At 40.1% G+C, this 12,824-nt stretch overlaps 1 protein-coding gene across 1 annotated transcript; it reads right to left on the bottom strand.

Annotated features, from left to right (window-relative positions):
• Nucleotides 1-687: 687 nt before the first annotated feature.
• b4galt3 (UDP-Gal:betaGlcNAc beta 1,4- galactosyltransferase, polypeptide 3) lies at nucleotides 688-11,739 on the bottom strand. The gene is made up of 8 exons (XM_042492275.1): nucleotides 11,494-11,739; nucleotides 10,806-10,900; nucleotides 10,153-10,710; nucleotides 8,799-9,034; nucleotides 6,396-6,586; nucleotides 6,176-6,298; nucleotides 5,194-5,298; nucleotides 688-3,992 (listed from the first exon to the last, which is right to left on the bottom strand). The coding sequence occupies exons 3-8, from the start codon at nucleotides 10,433-10,435 to the stop codon at nucleotides 3,641-3,643; spliced, it is 1,290 nt and encodes a 429-aa protein (XP_042348209.1). The 5' UTR covers nucleotides 10,436-10,710; nucleotides 10,806-10,900; nucleotides 11,494-11,739; the 3' UTR covers nucleotides 688-3,640.
• Between the last annotated feature and the right edge of the window lie 1,085 nt (nucleotides 11,740-12,824).

Here is a 12,824-nt window from a genome sequence, read left to right as displayed (position 1 = left end):
CATGTGTTGATGATGATATATGACTGCTAATCTGCCAGCTAGCATGAGCATCTGATCTGTGCCATGTTTAAGCTGCAGCAGCATTAATCAGAATACTAAAGCCTGTTTTCATTAAGAGGCCTCAAATGTTGTGGGAGGGTAGGTGCATCACTGTGTAAGTATTTAAGTGTATTTATAGTGCAGTGTATATTTAAGTGTGTTTGTGTAGCTCCACATTTAAAGAGGTATTTCAGTGATATAGAGTCCTGACATAAAACTACGCTGGCTGTGCAATAGAAGGACGCGTTCTGAAATTGGTGCTACATGGGCAGAGAAAAATTCTACCCTTTGACCTCTGTTTTGTTGGTTGCAGTTTCCATTGTGCAGGAAGCAATATGGCGCTGACTTCCTGTTCACAAACTCTCACCATTAGAGAGCAATGAAATACATTTCTTTAGGTGAGATATAGGCAGTGCAGTAACATCATCTTGATATATATTTTATCAGTGGTGACTACTTTTCTGTATCTGGCAGAGTTTCACTGTAGGGGGAGGAGGGACATCTAGGCAGGGGTTAGATGAAGGGACGTTTACCAAAGTTCATCTACACATACTACCCACATTGTTTTGATACAAAGCTGGTTGAAAATCAGCAAACTATCTCTTTCAAAGATGTGGGAAGAGAGACATTTTTTTAAATTCTGTTTTTATTAATGTACACATTTGCTTTCTGTCACAACACCATCCATCATAGTCCACTGCATCTGTTGCCTTTTTTGATGACCTTGCTCTCTACACAAGCGCACACATGAACACATAACCTTTAATCCCCACGCAAGGTCATTAAATAAGGCAACCTGAGATGACCACATGTTGCAAATGTCATGTTCCTTAATTAGAAGTGATGTAATCCATTTCGTCTCATTTCCATGAATACATAAACATCCCATCTCTCTATTCAGGTGGTTCTCGACAAGCACATTTGCACTCCTCCAACCTATGTGTTTAATGATAGAATGAACCCATGATCAAATAAACTCTTTAAATAAAAAAAATGTGACCATAAAGTCCCAATCCTTTTTACTGAATTTGCATTCAACTACATAGTATATATTTCCAACACGTTTATGCGAAAACATCCTTTATAAAAACTAGCCTATTTATTAAATATAGAACAATCTCCAGGTAAGCACACAGTATGCTGATTAATCTGCAGAGATTACATAACGTCCTTAAAAGCTTTCAGTGCGTTACTGCTTCATGTCATAACAGGCATTGTCCCAGGCAATATGATATATGGAGGATACATTATCTATTGATATGCAACTAAACTATTATGTTATATAAAGCTAAGAAAATGGGCCTAATTATCTCTCACTGTGGAGACGGAGGTTTGCACAGCACTCTTTGTTTGAAACAGGTAATATTTCATCATACATAAACATAGATTCCTTCTATAAAACTAGATCCATTCATAAACAATTGCCATGTAGCTTTTGGTTCTATAAACCAGTGAAATTCAGGGAGTTGCTCTACACCTTTAAACTGCCAGGATCAATCATGTGATGCTACGCAAACCCTCCACACAGAGCAATGCAAAGAGATGATTGGCTGAAACCTGTGAATGGCCAACATTAATGATTAACATTCATGTCACAGCACTGCAGTTTCATTCAGTCCTTGGTTCCTCTCAGCTGACGCTATGCCGCTCTGTGCCACTTGAGGGCGGTCACACATAACCCAGCCTTCAGTCCTACAGTGACATGGGCTTATCGCATGAGGCACATGTTAACAAAAGAAACATGGAGACACAATAAAAGGATAATCTGCTCTACAATGGAGAAGGGTGTGTCAACCCTTAAACACATTTTGCTCTACCAGTGAATCAATAAATAAATTAATAAATTAAATACATTCAAATCAGCAGTAATACATTACTTGTTAGTACGATAGAACACAACTCAACAGCAGAATATTAGTGGCATTTTTCAAGCTGATTAATCATATAGTTAACCATTTCCCTATAGTCACGTAGCAGCAAGAAATCCAATTTCATACAAGTGATCAGATTCAAGTCCTCAAGCTCACCTGATAAACTCCCTTCGTCCAAAACTCAAAATAATACATTCCAAATGAATGATATGGGAACAACATGTCTGACAGATGCAGAGGATATGATAATTGATCTGTCAAAACAAATAAGCAACATGCATGTCCTAATTTGTTAGCCCTCAGAATAAAATGTCCCTCCTCCTTGTCTCCTCTTGTTCAAAATATAAATGTGAGAGACAAGTATTTATATCATTTATAGCTTTAGATGTACCAGGGTCTTTCATAATATACTGAGACCCTCTGTGAAGATGTCAGGGCCTTCTAGTAAAAAGCTGACATAGATCTATACACAGTGCTTTATCATAACTATGACCATTTTTATTATCATTATTATTATTATTATTATTATTATTATTATTATTAAAATACAATCTGAAACTGGCAAATGTGTAATCGCGTGCCTACAATATTGTCTGCAATTTGTTTTTTTTTCGTACCTGACTAATCTAAAAGAAAAATAATAAAATCACAGATAATATCACAGGTCTATCCATGTATCAAGAGTATAGTCAAACTAGACAACAACTATCATGCCATGTCTATGTTTATCTGACAGGTGTAATGATAGTCATCATGATAATATTTCCTCACATTGTTATGTGGTTGGATACACAGTTTTCTTCTTGTATGATTTGATTGTCTAGGAACTAAATGTCAGAGATAGATAGATAGAGAGAGATAGACAGACAGAGAGAGAAAGAGAGAGAGAGAGAGAGAGAGAGAGAGAGAGAGGCACCAGACTGTAAGGAAGTAAAACAAATCTGTAAACAAATAAAGAAGTCTCTCTATATAAATATAAACTCTAGAATTGTCTGATAACTATGGAGTTGGTCAGCGCTTGATCAATGCACACAGATATAAAAACGGCAGTCCTGGGACAGATCATTTGTCCTGATCTAGGATCAGCTTTAGCCTCCCTGCTTTCTTACATTTGCCTGCGAGGCAGGAGAGGTAAAATTAACCCCGGGTCAGCATCTAAAAGCAACTATACCAGTCTATAAAATACGCATAAAAGAGAGAAGGCACAGAAACACAAACCCACCGTGGAGTGGGGTGGACTGACAGCAGCAGTTTTTTGGAGAGCAAACTGGATGAAGCTGCAGGTCTGCTGGCAGCAGATGGGTTGCTTACGACTTGCGATGTCTGGGTAAGAGCAGAGATTTATATAGTTGCTGTCTCATTTTTATTTAGTTTGTCTTGGACCTCTATGTGAATACGGCTGAGTCGTTCACCACTCCTCTTCTGGCCCCAAATAAGTCATGAGGGGCAGACTTGTGTCAGTCGCTGGAGCCAGAGTCACATTCAGCGGATGATAAACCAAGAGGTGACTCAGTCGTGAATGCACCCCTGTAGACAAAAGAGGCTTCTTCTTTTGATCCATTGCATAACTACCCCTAACCTGCACTGAGCACAGAAAGCTAGTGTACTTTATGTCCCGCAGCAGAACAGATCTACACTGCTCTCCTCCATTTTGTCTTTCAGCTCAAAATGAAGGGGGAAGCCACTTTATGCTACAGATGGGATGCAGTCCTTTTCTTAAACACCTCATCCTATTTCACCACACCTGTCTTCTCCGGTGTTGTATGATTTGCTGCCTTTGACTGGTCGTTTTCTATTTTTTCAGCAGCCGGTTTGGCCACAGTCACATTTGCCCCTTGGCTGTCTTGCTTCTTCTCCTGTTTGGCTGTGCCCCCGCCAGTCTTGCTGGTGCTACGTTGGTGGACAGGGGTTGTAGCTTTCACAGGGATTGGTGCTTTCAGCTGGGGCAGACGGGGGTCCTCTCCAATGTCGACGGTGAGGTTGGTGTAGAGAGGCTCCAGCTCCCTGGAAAGGAGCTCGTAAGTAAGAGAGTTGAGGCCGTCAGAGCGCCAGTTGAGCCTGGTCCTTTTCAGAAGGTCAAATCTAGAAAGAGAAAGAATAATATCACAGGTTTGTGCTCATGTGTGTGTGATTTTCAGGGTCAAACTCTAAAGAAATAGTTTGACATGATGAATAATGTGTTAATTTGCTTTCTTGCCAAGAGTTAGGTGACAGTAAGATAACAAAAAGTTTAGCTTGGCATAAAGACTGTAGGCAGGGGGAACAGCTAGCATGGCTCTGACCAGAGGAGAAAAAAAATGCCTATCCAAGTATTTCTTGGCTAGGTGTAGTTACTTCTTAGTGGTGTTTCCATTTTAAGTCACTGCGCCCGGACAAATAGTTCCAGCACATAACCTCTGTAAAACCACAACTTGTCAACTTTGGTGAGATTATTTTTTTTTTTATTATTTTGCAACTTTATATCTTGAATAATATTACAGTTCAAAAAATAACAATTGTTTAGTTAGCAGAAATGAATGAAATGCTGAGAATATAGGCATAATGTATAATTTATTAAAAAAAAAGTTTTCTTATGCCTTCAAAGGCCTCGTGACACCCCAATAAGCTCTGGTGATCCCTAGTGGGGGTCAGGACCCCCAGGATGGGGGCCAGTGTTCTAGAGTATGCAGTAGGTGGATTTTAAGACAGAGTCAGCTGTTTCCCTCTGTTTCCAGTCTTGACACTCAGCTAACCGGGCCGTAGCTTCACAATAAAAGAGCAAACATAAGAGAGGCATCAATCTTCTCTTCTAATTCTATACAAGAAGTCAATAAGTGCATTCTCCAAAATGTAGAATTGTTTCTTTAACAATACCTTGTGAAAAAACCTCTCTTATAAAAGTTAATAAAGTGCTCCTTACATCGAGGAACAAGGTTAGTTTTAATAATGTTTGATCTATATTCACATGTCATTGTGACCTCTGGCATTACAATTAATTTGCATGATCTTGTTTTATCAATCAAGACAGCCTTTCTGGCGCATTATGAGCAAAAATAAGCGGGTGTTTTTTAGATCTGAAAACAAACGAGCATGCTGCCTGAGGCAATCACAAATATTTGGCAGGGCAAGGAGAGGGAAATGCAAACCCCATATATAAAACAGAACATCAAAAATAAAGAGACATGAAACATTATTGTGAAGATAACCTAATTCTGATGCCTGTACACTGTAAAAAAAAACCCCATCCCAATCGCCCTACAAATGGCTGCATCGTTTGTGTGTCTGCCAGTGTGTCCCTATTTACCTGCGTGGGTTTTGTTCATTGCCTCTGTCTCCTTTATGCTTGATCATCTTGTAATGGCCAATGGCCACTGGAGGGCGCATGATCTTCATGCCAGACAGACGAACTCTGAATAGGCAGTACACAAAAGGAGTCAACAAGAACAGCACATTCTTATTCACAAACTCATTTTGATCAACAATGCGTGACACTTTACTTTTTTTTCTACAGCTCAAAGCAATACTTGATCTGAGTACATCTAGCTTTTAATTGATACATTTGAAAGCAGAAAAAAAAAGAAAAAAGACAGAATTATGGGTGGGAATGAGAAAAACATACTTTTATGGCCTATAGGCGGTGGAAAACACTGTGCTCCCTTTCTCCATCTCTGATGCTTGTGCCACCCCAGTTATCTATGTCAATCAAAACATGTTTTAACTTCTGTGAATGTCCAGTACATGTTATAATTTAAGTAGCAAAAATCATGCACAAAAGGCAAAGAGTTACAAAAAGTAGGGGAGTAATGTTCTAGTAGTTTTGCTTCATGTTATTCTGAGTGCAAGCTCTTTTATCGTCAATGTTTTGTTCCATTCAGTGTCTCCCATAACAGATTAGCAAATAGCAGAAGAGCCACAGAGTGGAGAGAGGGGACCGCAGCATAGAAAAAAGAAGAAAACTGCCTGAAAAACTCTTTAAGCACACAGCCCAGCCCAAATCTGCAAGCTATTCCATGCAAACATACTCACTGAGCCCACTCCAAGAGACACACAGCAAAGCCACAGCAGTAGGAGGGGACGTGAAGATGAAAGATGATGTGAGGACACATAAAATAAAAGTCAAAGAACAGAAAAATGTGGCACCAAAACTGTAAACACGAGAAGAAAAGGAATGAATACAGCGAAAAAAGAACAAGAAGCGGAAAGGCTGAAATGGAGATGCATCAAGTTCTGATGTTGAACATCGTCGCAGATCTCACATGTCAACATGCCCCATTCCCCTTCCTCACCTGGCAGCAATATCATCATCCTCTCCACCCCAGCCCCAGTACTGGTTTGGGAAGCCATTCATCTTCATGTACTGGTCAGGGGTCACGGCAGACACCCCACCAAAATACTGTGGGTACGGCAGCCTGAAAGGGTCGCATCACCAATGTACATTCTTAAAAAGTCTCAGCACATTGTATTTATATAGAAGTTCATCAACTGACACATTCACTGTGCCTCTACCTGTATCTGAACTTGTCCATGGCCACAGACAGGTGTGTGGGGAACTGTTTGTGGCAGGTGTAGGTGTTGTGGTCATTCTCAGGTAGCAGGTCAACATCGTGCAGGAAGATGCAGCTCCAGTCTTCATCTCTGAGGGCCTCCCGCACCCCGACATTCAGCAGCTTGGCTCGGTTAAAGGTACCGTTACCCCACTGAAGTCGGAAACAGAGAAGGAGGGTAACACACAGCCACACATGAACATGTGAATGTGTTAAGTCCTCAATTCTGATTGGCTAAGGGACACTATTTAAGGTGTGTTATTGCAGAAAAACAAAGCTTATTCGTTTACATTAGGTTTGTGCAGTATCAAGGCACTACAGTATACCAGGGTATTTGGAAATCCCAAAGATATGATTTTCAAAACTGTAAAAAATGTCTTCTATTAACCCTTTGAAACCTGAAGCTACATCACTTCTCTTGTGATGCTTTCAGACACTTTTCTTAAGTATTTAAACCTTTACACCCTGAGCAAACTGTGAAGTGAAGGGAAAAACTATATTTATGATAATATATTTTAAATAATGTCACAAAACAATTATAGTTTTTAAGCACCTTTTCCAAATCTTGTCTGCCTTGTTTGTTTTTGGTTGTTTTGGGGGGGTTGTTTTTGTTTATTTACTTTGTTAATTTCTTTCTCTTTTTTTGACTTATTTAAAGGAAATGTTCAGGTACTTTTTACTAATTTCTGGGCCATTTCTTCTTTCATTGCTCACTGTCTCCTTCTTATGTTTTTGAGCAAAATCACAACAATTTGCTCAGATTTGAAAGGGTTAAACTGATCTGGAGATGCTGTATTAGAGCATTGTATTGTAGTACACAGTACACACCACTAGAAGTCAGTCTCTACAGGTAGAACGGGCAGTTAGAGAAAGGTGGTGACTGGGAGTGGTGAGGATACCATTATAAGAGTAGTAAAAAGCTGGCCAGCAACGGCAGAGAGAGACAGCAGGGGAAATATTGTGAGGGATAGCATATTCTCACATCTAACACAGTCAATTAAGGTTTTATTTCAAGCACACCAGAGTCAGTGGTTGTTAGAACAATGGAAAGACAGAACAAGAAGTTTTTGAGGAGTGTTATTTAAGTTTGTATTAAATGTTTTTTTTATGAGTTTACAAGTAAATTAAGCTAGTATTAATTTAGTGAGAGAAAGACACTTAAATTTAGAAGGTGTACAGTTGTATTTTCTGTTTCATAATGAAAATTAGTGTAAGAATATTTCCTTTCTTGACATTTTGAGTTAATTTTGTTTATTTAAAAACTTGAAACCTGCGCAAATTGGCTTAATCTATCATAAAAAATTAAGGCAAATAAAGGCTTGAACTAATTATCAATTCATTTTCTTGTCAGCTTTTCCTGATGTCTTGCAAATTGTGGGACATTTTTTGCTCAGTTGCTTGTTGCCTCTTAAGGCATGTTTTTAAAAAAATTAAACCAATTTTCTCAAGTTTCAAAGGTTTAAATGCTTGTTTAGTGCATCCGAAAGTAACACACAACACTGATGTCGATCCAGGTTTCAAAGGGTTAACAGAGTCAAATATATCAGCAATCAGTTGTTAGGCTGTCAGTGGCCAGCATATCGCCCAACTCTACATTGTAGGTCTGACATGACTAGATGTAGTTATACATGCTACACTTCTGTCATCAGAAGCTCAACTTTATTTTTGGTCACACAGATACCCCCAGTGAAAAGTCAGGAGGGTATGAAGGCATGAATAAATAGATACCACCCAAAGTGATTTGACATTGAATGATCAAAACGTATGGTTAATAACATGTAGGATCTTTCTCAAAACAAGCCTTTGTTGACCTGATCGGGAGAAAACAATGTGTGAATAAATAATCTAACACCAATTTGCTGTGGTTACAGTTCAGCTACATTGTACTCTAAGAAGCTAAAGACATGATAACTTATAAATGTCCTTAGTTTGTTACTATATGCTATTATTTTAAATATCCAGTTGATCCAAAAGAAATCACCTTAAATAGAAATACTTTGTCATGCTTACTTTCTCATTTACCTCTAATGGTATGTACTGTAGCCATGCAGATCATTATAGTTTTATTTACACAGGTTTTTAGACACCTGTCTCTGAGACGCATTGTTCTTAAATGGAAAGTAGCTCCAGTTAAAATTGTTGACATTTTCTTCAGTGAATTACTCAGGATGGCACTAATAATGTACTGATATGACAGCAGCACAGCAGTTTGCATTTTCTCATGGAGTGAGACAGTGCAAGCTAAAAAGCACACTAATAGTAAAATTTTAAATCAACAAACACACACACACACACACACACACACACATACACACACACACACACACAAACAAACATACACACACACACTTGTACATAACCTGACCTGCTGTACAATATAGATGCTGTAGTGGATCTGCTGTCTTTGCAGGAAGGGGTGGAGGTGGTAGAGGAGGGCACGAAGGTGGGTCTGCCGGTTCCTGTACGGCACCACTATCGCAGTGTGGTGGCGCGGCTCACAGTCTGGAGGCCGGTAGCGTCCACCTGGCATTACTAATGGGTTTCTCTGTCTGATCTCCTCCAGAGACAGAGGAGAGGAGAGATGAACAGACACAGGTCCAACTGGAGGAGTGAGAGGAAAAAAGATCTTAAAGGGTAGTTCACTCCAAAATTTAAAAAAAAATGTTGTATTTTTTAAGCTTAGTCGGCTATACTTTTTTTTAAAAATGTAAAATCATAATCTGAAAAGTAACTAGAAGTTGTCAGGTGTATGTAGTGGAGTTAAAAAGTGCAATATTTTGCAGAGAAGAAGTATACAGTCCTAGGAAATGGATATTGGATATTAAAACTTAAACAGACAGTTTACCCCCCAAATCAAAAATTACCTGTTGTGTCTCTTAGTGCTATTTATCAATCTAGATTGTTGTTCCTGAGTGTTGTAGAAATCGGCCGTAAAGATTTCTGCCTTCTCTCTAATATAATGGAACTAGATGGCACTTAGTTTGTGGTGCTCAAAGTGCCAAAAAACACATTTAAAAGAACTCAGTGTCTCTTTCCAGCAATCATGACCTGGTTACTCAAGATAATCCATAGATCTTGTTGTGAGCGGTTTCAATTATTTTCTTTCTATTAGACTACACCCACCAACTGTATCACTGTGCAGAAGGAAGTGTGCATCTACTGCTAGCTCACCTAGCTCCACCTAACAAACATTACAGCTCAGCCAAGGAGGATGCCATTAATGTTTATATCTCCGGCTGTCACAAGCACAAGCCTCTCGTCCATGAGTAGATGCATGGTGACACAGTTAGCAGGTGAAGTTCATTATAAAGAAAATAGTTCCTACATGAAACTGCTCACAATAAGGTCTGTGGATTAGAGTAACTGGGTCATGATTTTTTTAAAGGGACATTGCTGTTAAGTTTTTCAAATGTATTTTTTGGAGCTTTGACCACCACAAGCCGAGTGCCATCTAATGTCATAATATTGACAGAAGAATAGAAGAGAGGGCAGACAGATATCTCCAAAATTTGGCAAATCACACCAAAACTACTTAGATTGATAAATACAATTACAGATAAAAGTAAAAATATGTATTTTGATTTTGTGATTAAATGACCCTTTAAAACTGATACTGACTGTCAACTTAAGATGCCACACATTTTTTCACTATGCACCTTCCTGTATGTATTCATGTGCTACATATGACGGCACACATTCAAACCCTCTCGTGCTCTCACCCAGCAGTGGGGAGGGGATCTGGCAGTCTCTCAGTGGTGGTCCTGTGGCAGGGGGTCCAGTGCCAGAGTTACGAGGCGGGGGAGGCGGCACTCCCAGGTGACTGAGGTTGGTATAGACATCGTGAGGTTTCGAGTAATCAAACTCCGGCTCTGTGGTGTGCACCAGGACAGACACCAGGCCTCTGAAGCCCCCGAGGGAGAAATAGAGAACAAAGGCAAACTGGAAGCCCACCAGCAAGGCTAGTGTGCACGGGGAGTCCAGTGAGCGTCCACAGCACGCCATAATAAAGATTGTAGAGGTATGGTGAGATTCAAACGTGGGTGAAATGGATAGAATATTAGGGGGAGACGTGTGGGGGGAAGTAAGTGGCAGCTAGATGAGGAGGGTGGAGGAAGAGGTGGGAAATGAGCAAGGTGAGGCAGAAGGAGAGGAGGGGAAGAAGGCAGCGCTGAGTGCAGGCTCAGGCGCGCAGTAGAGGAGTGTCCATCAGTAGGAATGGGTAGTAGCAGTGGTGAAGCTCAGTCAGCACTGCCATCACCTTCCGACCACAGACGGCACTGAGAAGAAAGAAGAAAAATATTTTCAGCTTTTTTTTTTTTTTAAATTTGTTGCTTGTTATTATTGTTTCAACACATTGGAACATGTAGGGTACCTGGTTTTTGCAAAGGTCTAATTAAAACCTCTCCTGGGCCAGGGAGAGCTCTCTCCACCTCTCTCCTCCTCTTTCTCCTTTCAACATCAAGCCCTCTGTAATAAAACAAACGAGTAAGAAGCAATACAAAAGCAGATTTGTCTCAGTACTACTTTGCAGACTACTGTAAGCTAAAATAAGCTGGTGAATGACAAGCAGCTACAAACGAATGTCATGTTTGCTTCTTTATTTAGAATGGCTTATTTTTTTCAGCAGTGACATTTCCATGGGGCTTATATGTGGAGGAGACGCTGATGCTTGCAGATCAAATTAATCCAACATCACAGTTCCCTGTTTGTCCAAACAATTACACGCTACAGCAAAACCTCGTGGCTTCATCACTGCAGCTAAATTTCCTGAGACAGGAAACAAGAATCCATTGCTATTTAAAAATGGATCAGTGTGGAGCAGGAGCAGCGCCATCAGTCCAGATAGCCTTCAAACCAGCTGATTAGCCTATCAACATCTATCGTCAGGCCTGTGCAGGCTATCATGTGCAGCATTTACGTGACTAAATGTGTCAGTAACATTATTCGACAGGATCGCAGGCTGCAAGATTCCTCCTGCAACGCACACATGCTGCTTCTTAATTCCCTGGTTTTTGTTATTAGGGGCTGCAAAACAAGCTCTGCGGCACCAGCCGACTCACCAACACATCCCTGCGACATTTCAAATCCAGCCCCCGGCTTCCTCTGAGAATCGACGGGCCGCTGCCACCGAGGAGACGCGATGGAGCAAAAGACAGCTTTTTTTTTGCTTCTGATGCTGGTCGCACTTCCTCTTCCTCCTAATCTCTCATCCGAGGCGAAATCTCTCCGGAGCTGCTCAGAGATCGCTGCAAACGCTTTCGCACGCAAGAGCATCGCCGCATATCCGTCCAGTGTCAACACAGACGAGTGCGCTCTGCCTCATCGAAACGCGGCTGCTGGATCATTGTGTTATTGAATCAGATGGGCAGAGGGCGCACCGCGGTGACGCGCCGAGCGGCATATTTGAAAATGAAAATGACACTATGAATATGCCACTGATGATTGATTGAGAAATGCATACATATTTTACCATATAAACTAAATGCTGATTAAGCCACCATAGCTGACAGTAAAATTGTGGGATACAAAGATATAGTCCAGATACAAAGGTCTAAGCAGGACATAAATCCCTACTCTTATGTTTTTCCGATGTTTTTACACCAGCTGCAACACAAATTGCCCTCTAGACAAATAATAAAATTGAATTAAATTCTTCCAAATATCACCAAATCAAAACTCAAAATGTTTAATTATGGCCTTCAAAGAGCATCGGCTGAATCATAATTTTCATCAGAATCATTAAAGTAAATATGTAACATTACTCTTGATTGTCTTGCATGTTTTAAGGTTTAGGTTTATATCATGTTGTCCATGTTAAAATGCAGCAGACGTGGAACTTTACTTTTCCAGCAAATTCCTCATTCACCTTGTCCCTCTGTGTTCATCAATACTGAAGATAGATTAAAGTGTGAAAGCACCACTCTGAAAACAAGGGAAAGACCATGAAATTGTAGGACTGAATCCCACAGCACAGGTCAAGGCATCTCACAATACAATGAGACAAGAAATTGTGGCAGAAACAATCAAGACGTTCATGGAGACTAAAAACAATTCAGACATAAAAACACCTACAAATCTAATGGAACACTAAAAACTCACCATTGAAGACAGCTCAGGTCAGTTCCCCCAAATCAAAATTGCATATTTGTCTTCTTACCTTTAGTACTACTTGACAATCTAGATCATTTTGGGTGTAAGCTGCCCAGTTTTGGAGGTTATCGGCCTTAAATATGCCTACTTTTTCTCCAATATAATGACACCAGATGGTACTTGGTTTGTGGTGCTCTAAGTGCCAAAAAATGCATTTGAAAAACTTAATAGCAATGTCTCTCTCCAGAGATCATGACCTGGTCACTCAAGATTATCCACAGACCTTGTAGTGAGCAGTTTT

The sequence above is a fragment of the Plectropomus leopardus genome, chromosome 8, assembly GCF_008729295.1.
Source record: "Plectropomus leopardus isolate mb chromosome 8, YSFRI_Pleo_2.0, whole genome shotgun sequence".
In the NCBI taxonomy this organism is placed as follows: domain Eukaryota; kingdom Metazoa; phylum Chordata; class Actinopteri; order Perciformes; family Serranidae; genus Plectropomus; species Plectropomus leopardus.
The sequence above is the reverse complement of the archived record's forward strand: the minus strand, read 5'-3'. Positions and strand labels throughout refer to the sequence as shown.